This window comes from Actinia tenebrosa, unplaced genomic scaffold, assembly GCF_029948245.1.
Source record: "Actinia tenebrosa isolate PJP-AT-01 unplaced genomic scaffold, QUT_ActTen_1.0 PGA_scaffold9__36_contigs__length_13948895, whole genome shotgun sequence".
NCBI lineage: Eukaryota > Metazoa > Cnidaria > Anthozoa > Actiniaria > Actiniidae > Actinia > Actinia tenebrosa.
This window is the reverse complement of record NW_028292586.1, coordinates 6,458,537-6,468,860: the sequence shown is the minus strand read 5'-3', so window position 1 is coordinate 6,468,860 and position 10,324 is coordinate 6,458,537. Positions and strand designations below refer to the sequence as shown.

Genomic DNA, 10,324 nt, shown 5'->3' with positions numbered 1-10,324 from the left:
ATTCTGGCAATAACCTCATAGCAATAAATTATATTTATTAGCGGTTCTTTTTAAACAAAATAATAATAATGAGAAGAAATGAATAAAAAACTCTTGCCTCGATAGATAATTTTGTCTTCAATTTTTCCTCGCTTTTCTAAACTCCATTGGCATGAAGTGTCTTGTGACGTAACGATCCATCCGGGACATCTTCCATCGCGAAAAGAGCACTGAAGTCTTGTAGAATCTAAAAAAGGCAAAATAAATAAATAATTATGTATTAATAAGTTGAATAATCAATTTTAAGATTCACTTTTAATTAGTCTATTATTATTATTATTATTATTTATTTTTAATTTCTTACCAGAAACTTGTATGGACTCTGCGATAGTTCTCATTCTCCCCCAATAATGTGTGTCGTCAGCAAAAAAATCATAGATGATCTTATTAATATGCAAAATATCAATATTATGAAACTGTATTTTAGTAAAAACTTACACTTAATTAGCTGTCGACGTTCAAATAATTCAACAAAACACATTCTTACATAAATACTGTAGTTGCCTGGTTGAACGACCGCCTCGATTTTGTGTCTCATTTTGTGTTCTTCACAGGTCATTTCTAGGCTCCTGTTGACCATTATGGTCTGCTTAAACGCTTCTAGCTTTAATACCAGGGGGCAGGAAGGACAGAGAATACCTTTGCAGCAGAATTTGTAGACAGCTGTGGAATGGAGTAATGATAAATTTCGTAATGACCGCCGATCACTGTAAGAACTAGAAGATAGTATACTCTTGACAAAATGAGGGATGATATAATGATCTATTAGTACGGTAATCTTTCTTCAACATAATACCATTAATACTATAATTAATATGTAGGATTTTTTTAAATGATCAGATTTGTTCCTTTCTCACTTTCTTCCCCTGTTTTTTCAGTTGTGTCCATACAGTGGAACCCCGCCTTACGGCCACCCGTTTAATACGGCCACCCCGTTATTGCGGTCAGCTCTTTTGGGTCCCGACGAAATGCCCATACATTTACTGTAAAATGTACCCGCTTAATACGGCCACCCGTTAATACGGCCAACGGCCACTTTTTTGTGGCCCGATTGACAAACTTCCATACTTTTTAACCCCGTGTTACGGCCAGGACAAATAGGTTACAGTTTAGATCTTAATGTAAATACTGTAAAGTTATTGCTGCAAAATCTGTGATTCTTTTATTCATTCGGTTAACATTCTACAGTAATGCTTTTTGTAGAATCAGAATCAACACAACAACTTCAAACAGAGAAACACGTACAGCGCGATGCGCTAAAGTATGTCCGCATTTATTTTATAGCGGTACAGTATTAAAACGAGCCATGCCGATAGCCTGTCTGGGGTGATATCCAGCCTCGAGTCAGTATGGCTTCAAAGGAAGCTTCATTTGTCTGTACAGAGCAAAGTCACTGCCAATTTTAAAAAGTAGTTGTTACTGTACTCAGTTTTCTCTGTTCTACTGTTATATCTACATTCCTGTACTACTGTATAATTTAAAGTTTTAAAGTACTACTAAAGTTGAGTTATAACTGAGCTCCAATAGCATCAGAAGTTTTAGAAACATTTAAAATACAATATGCATTATTGCACTTAATTTGTTTAGTAGTTTCGTACTGATTAATAAAACACGTTTTTAACATATTTTTGACAGCCCGCTTAATACGGCCACCCCGTTAAAACGGCCACTTTTGAATGTTTTTTTACCAATATACCCCTACGCAACTATTAGCCATTCCGAGTTTAAGGAAAAAACTGCGTCGAGATGTTATTGCAGTGAATTGTGGGGCTGTTTTAGAGGACGAAATAGCCAACATCTTAAAAACATAAAACGTATTCCCTAAAAAGCCCCACAATGCACTGCAATGACATCTCGACCCAGTTTTCTCCCTCAACCTCGGAATGGCTAGCTATTGGCGACTTTAATTACCTTCTAAGGTGATTTCTGAACCAAGTGCAATCTTTCTACTGATGTTGTTGGTTAAGTGAAACTCCAGAACTCTAGAACCTGTTGTTCAATTGACATGGTAATTAGCTTGATAATTAATCATGAATATTCATGATGCATCAGAATGGAAAAACCTTGCAGATGTTATGCTTTGCCAGGATCCAATAACACGGAGCTTACAACTCACGTATCTTCCTATAGATATTTAGAAAGGCTTTTCAATCCTCGAGAAATAAATAACGAAGCTATAGCCGCCATTTTGGTGGCATTAACATGAGGAATTAATGAGGATTGCTCTTCGTTCATTGCGAATCTAAAGAATAACCAGTACAAGAGAATGATAACTCGAGATAGGGGTACTAGACGGTTGTACGGTCCAGGTAATGGGCACCTGAAATAGCGTCATAAAAACCAGCACTTACCTGGTCTCATCCAGTACAGGTACTCCTGGGGGAAAAGCTGGATATTGTTTTGGCCGGGTAACCTTGTGACTACAGTGAGATAATCCTGGTTGACCCTCTGTCGCATGTAAACTTCCATGTGATATAAATGACATTTGCTGAAGTTTCGATGTTTGTATTGGCTTTTGCTCCTGGAAAAGTAAGGCTAAAAATTTTAAAAACCATACAATTTAAATTAATAAACAGAAAAAAGAATGCTCAGCGTTTCCTTACAATTTGTATCTGATGGGATACGTAGGTGATTCGATTTTAATCAACAACTCCTCATCGTATCTCTTCATCTCATCTTCCAGTCCTGGTTCTTCGGCTTTTCCTAACCATATTTCACATTCATCGCCACATGAAGCTGAGATGAAGTAAAGTCCTGAGGTATTGACCTGAAAAATGAAGATAGTTTTGTTCAATGGCCAAAAGATTCTTGCAGATGTTCTAAGCAATGAAGCCTGATGAATCAACCAAACTTCAAGGAAAGCGTTTGTAATTATTCAACGCTAATTTAGTCCAGTTTTTCTTAAATAATCCTTACCATAATATAACCTTTTCCTCGTAGACTGTAGTTTAAGACACCCGAAAATCCAGGAATAGCAAAGGTTGGCAAAACACTGGATATATTGGGATTACCACGAAACACCTCATTATTTTTTAAAAACGGGGTTGTTTTAGACGACATATACTTGTTCCATAATTCAAACAAAACTCCTCGTATGTTAGTGAAGTTGTCTGCAAGGCATAAATATAGGGATTCGTATCAAATGACTTACTGAGGTAAATGGACGGGTGGACGGGTGGACGGGTGGACGGGTGGACGGGTGGACGGGTGGACGGGTGGACGGGTGGACGGGTGGACGGGTGGACGGGTGGACGGGTGGACGGGTGGACGGGTGGACGGGTGGACGGGTGGACGGGTGGACGGGTGGACGGGTGGACGGGTGGACGGGTGGACGGGTGGACGGGTGGACGGGTGGACGGGTGGACGGGTCAAGTGGGAATTTAGAGGCGTCTTACCGAAAGCCGATACATCTGGTTCACTGCACAACTCCAAAATTACACTCTTATGTGATGGACGAATCTTAATAGTATTCGTTTTGAATTCAACGCCACACGTCGCTATTTGCTCATTTATTGTATCCATGGTAACAGTACACTCGATGCTGCGCCCAGAATTCGAGTCGTACACGATTACAATCGGTTTTATGTAACGTTGACTGTCGTTGTTGCCATGGCAGCTACGATTTAATGTCACAGCATAAATGTAGACGCTTCTTTTTAAACGTCGTTGTATCCAGGGACTTGATTCCTAAAAATAAAGAGCACATCACATCACCGTTGAACTAGTTAAAGTTTTCGTAAAAATATAACAATACTATTAATCAAAAGTTAAAGAAATTTAATCTCGATATACCACCTTAGCGTTTGTCGATGTTAACTTTCTATCTGCGTGGTTATGAACTCGGGAATCATAACGAGGGTGAAAGAGATTCGTCTGATATTGATTCTGCAAATCATTAACGAAATATTTTGTTAGAAGTATTTGAAAAAATCGGCCTGTTATTTCTTCCTTGAAAAGAAAGATTGCTTTAAGCAGAGATTGATAAAGTAACCTCACCTTATTTGTTGTTAGATTCGAAGGTGGAGTTGAGACGGTTGTGTAGAGATTCGTCTGATTTTCAACCTGCAAATTATTAACAAAGTGTTTCCTCAGAATCGGCGCATATTCATTCTTCATTATCGCTGATAAAAGACTACTAAGCTAGAAAAAGTAATCTCACCTTAGTGGTTGTTAGATTCATAGGTGGACTTGAGACGGTTGTGTAGAGATTCGTCTGGTTTTCAACCTGCAAATCATTAACAAAGTGTTTTCTCAGAATAGGCAAGTTCAATGTTCATTATAAAATGACTATAAGAAAAGATAGATAAAGTAATCTCACGTCAGCCTAAACCATGAAAAATCAACTCGATGGTTTACCATTTTTTCTTAAGTATGGTACTCCGCGCGCGCGGGCCCTCGGCCGCGCGGGAGCTCCGCTAAAATGACTATAAGAAAAGATAGAGAAAGTAATCTCACCTTAGTTGTTGTTAGATTCAAAGGTGGAGTTGAGACGGTTGTGTAGAGATTCGTCTGATTTTCAACCTGCAACTCATTAACAAAGTGTTTTCTCAGAATAGGCAAGTTCATTGTTCAATATAAAATGACTATAAGAAAATATAGAGAAAGTAATCTCACCTTAGTTGCTGTTAGATTCAAACTTGGAGGTGAGACGGTTGTGCGGAGACTCGTCTGATTTGCAACCTGCAAATCATTAACATAGTGTTTTCTCAGAATAGGCAAGTTCAATGTTCATTATAAAATGACTATAAGAAAAGATAGATAAAGTAATCTCACCTTAGTTGTTGTAAGGTTCATAGTTGGAGGTGAGACGGTTGTGTGGAGACTCGTCTGATTTTTAACCTGCAAATCATTAACAAAGTGTTTTCTCAGAGTCGACCTCCCTTAAAATGCCCCTCCTACGTTAAATGACAAAAGAGTACAAGCGAATATAGAGAAAGTAATTTCATCTTAGTTGATTTGTTGTTAGATTCATAGTTGGAGGTGAGACGGTCGTGTGGAGACTCGTCTGATTTTCACCTTTCAAATCATTTAAAAAATGTTTCCCCAGAATGGGCAACTTCATTGTTGATTATAAAATGACCAAAGAAAAAATAGATAAAGTAATCTCACCTTAGTTGTTGTTAGATTCATAGGTGGAGGTGAGACGGTTGTGTGGAGACTCGTCTGATTTTCAACCTGCAAATCAATAACAAAGTATTTTCTCAGAATCGGCGCATATTCATTCTTCATGATTATTGAAAAAAGACTAAGCTAGAGAAAGCAATCTCACCTTAGTTGTTGTTAGATTCCAATGTTTTGGTGAGATGGTTTTGTGGAGACTCGTCTGATTATGGACCTACAAATCATGTTCATTAAAATTTCTTTTTATCTATTGTCACGTATATAATGATAATAATTTATGATTTATATAGTTCCATTCTATGACTATGCATGATAATGAAAAGTAGTTACTACCATGAAAGTTAGTAAGTAGTAAGGCATGGACATTGAGGGTGTTCACTGTCAAGGTTTCTTTACATTCCCATATATGGTCAACCAACTGAGCGATCGGGTGTCAGTTTAAAATATGTAGCAATGATACTAAGGCACGAACGGGCCTGTTATCGCGCGGGTCTTTCATCGCGACAGCTTCGTATTACGAACTAGACTATTATAAAGCAAACCGTGGTTTGGGCTTCGTTTTGCATATCTGTCATCGCTGTGTAAACAAATTGCCCTAGTACATGCCCAAATAATTGGAAATATCTCAGTAGACCGGCAAGAGCACAAAAGAACCGCTCTTTCTAACCTACCCCAGTCTATTTTACTGTACTGAAGGTAAATTTGATTAACTTATTAAAGAAATTAAGCGACGCCGGCACTGCTTGGCACGGATAGTGCAGCGGTAAATACTGCTGATTCAAAACAGAAAGACCGTTGGTTGGAAAGGACGCATACTTTTAAGATAATAAAGTGAGCCCTAATTAGTATCTATTTAGAAACAAACATATATTAGTGAACTCTATTTAGTATCTACGAATAAGTGAAACAAACACAGTGATATATAACCCAATCCGTCTGTCCTAGCGCTCTTGGATTGGATTTTTAAGCCAATCATATGAGCAGATTAATTGAGCCATGCACTGTGCTTGTGATAAAAGTACATGAAATGAAATCCGATAAGCCACAACAATGCGCACGGACTTCGACAATTCCCGCCAAGTCCGCCAAGCATGTTTCTTGTTTGGATTAGAAGCCGTCCCAAACTACGGCAAAATGCTACTTTGTTTCTCTATGCGCGTTATTTAAAGACATTGAAAGGAAATTGAAATATTTTATTCGTGGTACAGCGGTCTTTTCTTTTCGTAATCAAGCTGCTGAACTCTGAATGCGTGGGTTCTTAGCAGCATATTGTGCGAGCACTTTATAGGGCTCGCTGACAATAGGTTTCGAGAATTGAGGACTGCTGACTTCGTTTTAAAACAAGTTCGAGTTTATGAAGAAGAGTTCAAAATAAATACTTTATATATATATATATACGGGAAGTAGACTAGGAGGTTTCGAAATCCAACATACAAGGGCGGATCCAGGAGGGCCAAAGGGGGGCTGAAGCCCTCCTTCAGCATAAAAAAACCCCTGAAGAATTACGTGCTTTTTATTGTTTTCCGTTGTGTTGACGGGAGAAACTCAATCAGCCCCCCCCCCCCCCAACTCATTTAGCCACCCTAAACTCAATCAGCCCCCCCCCCTAAAAGTTTGGCTAGATCCGCCCTTGACTTAAAAAAGGTGAGGTAAATATCTAAGTCATGATTGCAGTAGATATATGACCTATGCTAATACGCTACCTTATTTAGGATTTACGGCATATATTTGCTCACATTGTCGCGTTCCTGGCCTATCAACATCAAACTACAGTAAAGCACAACTTATTTAATTACATGTTGAATGAGATTTTAAGTTCAACTTGAAGTTTCAAAGACATCTTGCGGATGCGTATCCAGGGTAAAGGATCTTTGTGACCAAAAAGACAGGCTTTACTGTACACTTAAAGTTAAAGTAACATATATATATATATATATATATTTAGATATCGTGCATTTAAAAGCTATCTGTGCCTTTAATGAGGGCCTAGCTCGATACATAACTCCTAGTTTTCCATCATTCCTACTGTTATATTTCATATTTTTTCTTTCAAATTCAAATTATTTTTTAAGATAGCTTAGAGCTGCATCTTTATTTTACTTACATAAACTAGACATAGACTAACCAATATCGCTTCCAGCTAACTTTTTCCTATATTAGTCTTTACTTTAAGGAGATTTAAGTTTGATTAATATACAGATTTAAGTGAATTTAAGGTTTTCTTTAAGTTATTTAAACACACCATTTCATCCTGTGAAAATTACAATTCGCGAAAGTATTTTTTAATGAATAGTAGAGAGTTAATTTTTTTTACCTTTGTTGATGTTTGATTACTTGTCGTAATAGGTTGGGCAGATGTGGGTAAAACATGATGGTTTTGATCTTGCAATTCATTGCCAATGGTTTTCACGAAAGCAACGCGAACTGAATATTACAAAAATGGAAAACGATAAAGATGAGAACAAACTAGTAGACTAGATACGTATTCTCGTACTGATGTCTTACATAACCATATGAAAACACTCAAAGATTTGTGAAGTATACTATAGTATCTACAAGTGTGCATGACAACACGTTTGTTTTTACCTGTAGGATTCCCACATGAAACACCCCTAATCAAAAACGTATGACAGTATTCTCGTTGTGGATCTTCGAGTTGACAGTCTGCAAGCGAAGCTTCATTGCCGTGGCACTTCGTTAGAGTCAGAATGGTTGACATGTTTGCTATCAATGGTGGAGACCATGGACTTGGTTTACCAGTCATGCCGAGCATATTACATGCTATTCTTGATTCTCTAACGGTCCAGTATCTAGCACAAATCTTGCCCCAACGACCCTTGAGTTTAACTTCTACATAACCATGATTAGGTGTCGACCCTCCAGTTAGACGAATACCTTGAACTGCTACTACTTCTAAGCAAAAACAAACGCAATGAGATTTGTATAATACTTTCAAAAAAAGTCCATTTTAATAGTTATGCTTCTGAGCAGTAGTGGCAAATCGGGGGAAGGGTTGAAGGAGAAGAAGGAGAAGAAGGAGGGGGAGGGCTCTCGTAGTTTTCCCTCTTGTTCCAGAACACCCACGGACAAGTTCAGGAATTAAATCCTTTGGGGAGAACTACGGCTCTTCTGCTTATGTTGCCCATAGCAATGTTAATAAACAATCTCATACCTTTAGGGAGAGGTGGTGGGGTCGTTCGAATACCTCCGCTACCACCCGGCATACCACCACTACTTCCACTACCATCACTACTTAAACTACCACCACCACTTGTACGGCGTTTACGTTGCGTTTTATCGGACCGCCTTATAACTTTTTAAATTAAAAAAAAAACGAAGTTAAAGACGGAGCAGTTTTCGTATGGCTGTGAAAAGCTCAGTGCCGTGCCGTGAACGTTATGCTTTCTAGAATTTAAATTGGCTGAATTTTTTTCTCGAGAAATTTGCCGTGACCTTGGCCGTGTCCGCGCCGCGTTTATGCCGTTTTCTGGGTATTTGATTGGATGGAAGGTGAATTCTCTTGCAACGTGATTGGTCTGGCGTATCCCTTGCCGTGTCACGGACCGTGTTCGTGCCGTGAGCTTTTCACAGTCATACGAAAACTGCTCTATGTTATCATAAGTCAACTTATAATTCGCTTGCCACTGATCCTCAGATATTGCTATTGAAACTCGTTAGGAAGACGGATGAATAGACCGGAATAATATTAGATGGAAAAGACCACAAGACTTTACTTTAAATCAAAACGAGTCTTTTTTAATATTGTTAAGATGATCACTCTGAGATCGAGTTGATAACTCATGTGGCAGAATGTAGAACGATTAACAACCAAATCATGATACACGATACACTTTGATCAATTAGTTTTGTTTGAAGATATTTGTGAAGTGAAATGTTTTTTTCATTCCTAAAAATATAAAACGCGGCATGTCTCTGTATTGTGATATGAACTCGTTGGGAGCTGTAGATCATCATCGTCATTAGCTTCCTTCGTGCTTCGAGTCCTTGGGGCACGTTTGCCTTGAATATAGTTAATACCGCTGTTCCAATAAACGCATGAAGTAGAATCTCTAAAGAGCACGAGATAATGAAACATCCTTAGTACTTATGCGAGTGCTCTACAGCTCACAGAGTATTTATGTCACAATACAGAGACAATAAATAAAGATAGCTTCAAGTTTATATTTTTACCACCCATAAATCCATTTAACTGCAAGACACGTGACCATAAGATTGCAATCAATATCCAACGTAGAATCTTCATTCCTGTGTATGAATATATCGTTAAAAAGTTTTATTGTACAACATCTGGGCTGATGAACAAATACAATTTGAATTTAGCTTGTTAGGTTTTACAGAGGGGGAAAAAAAACCAGAGAACCAGGAGAAAAACCATTAAAACAAGCTCAATTCACATGTGATGCGGCGGTATAGGGATTGAACCTGAGACCCAGGAATTACGTGAGAGGTGGGTGCATTACTGCTATAGCTACGCCACCCATGCATGTGATTCGTTAGCTTTTGTCCTTATTTCATTTATTTGAGAAAGAGGATAATATGTAAAATATAGCTCTTATTAACCGAGTGCGAGGTCCGTGCCGTAAGTTATGTAAGCTAAGTTAGGCAGTTGGGCCATAAAAAAAGTTGGAGAAACGAGGAGTCATAACTTAAACTATAACTCGGTACGGAAAGAGCAAACGAGGTTAATAAGATATTTATTATATGGTGTGAACACTCGAACAAGAGCCCCAGTGGCGGATCCTGGATTTTTGAAAACTGGGTCCAGATTTTCCGCTTCTTTGCTTTTTCTATATGAGTGCTGTTCGTTTGAATACAAATTATAAAACTTGTCTCACCTCATTTTATTATATGATAATCAGTCTTCAGCCTAAACAAAATATAGCTTCATCTTTCGGGGATGTATTTAAAATCTACCAAAGATATCCAAAAATTTAAGCCTTACAGCAACAACAAAAAAAGAAAAACGGTGGGAAAAAAAAAAAAAAAACAAAAAAAAAAACGGGTGCAGCCTACCCCTTCGCACTACCCCTAGATCCGCCACTGAGCCCATACAATCACACGTGTATTCTCGACTTTTACATCCCCATAATGCCTTGCGTTTTTGGGGGGTAACCAATCAAAAAACTGTCCCAAATTGAAAGAT

The 10,324-nt window shown here is 38.2% G+C and overlaps 2 protein-coding genes and 1 long non-coding RNA gene across 3 annotated transcripts; all 3 read right to left on the bottom strand.

The window, feature by feature from the left end:
• Positions 1-50: 50 nt before the first annotated feature.
• LOC116308154 (uncharacterized) lies at positions 51-4,219 on the bottom strand. Its single transcript, XM_089025034.1, has 11 exons — positions 4,199-4,219; positions 4,036-4,101; positions 3,835-3,924; positions 3,381-3,726; positions 2,956-3,149; positions 2,643-2,806; positions 2,391-2,560; positions 1,951-2,028; positions 527-702; positions 344-422; positions 51-226 (listed from the first exon to the last, which is right to left on the bottom strand). The coding sequence occupies exons 1-11, from the start codon at positions 4,217-4,219 to the stop codon at positions 51-53; spliced, it is 1,560 nt and encodes a 519-aa protein (XP_088881160.1).
• A 273-nt stretch (positions 4,220-4,492) lies between these two features.
• On the bottom strand, positions 4,493-4,875 carry LOC148904617 (uncharacterized). The gene is made up of 3 exons (XR_016118837.1): positions 4,813-4,875; positions 4,654-4,719; positions 4,493-4,560 (listed from the first exon to the last, which is right to left on the bottom strand). It is a non-coding gene; the product is annotated as an uncharacterized LOC148904617 (long non-coding RNA).
• A 29-nt stretch (positions 4,876-4,904) lies between these two features.
• On the bottom strand, positions 4,905-8,384 carry LOC116303211 (CD5 antigen-like). The gene is made up of 6 exons (XM_089025033.1): positions 8,333-8,384; positions 7,747-8,073; positions 7,475-7,584; positions 5,309-5,374; positions 5,149-5,214; positions 4,905-4,934 (listed from the first exon to the last, which is right to left on the bottom strand). Exons 1-6 carry the CDS (start codon positions 8,382-8,384, stop codon positions 4,905-4,907), a joined length of 651 nt encoding a protein of 216 aa, XP_088881159.1.
• Positions 8,385-10,324: the final 1,940 nt, after the last annotated feature.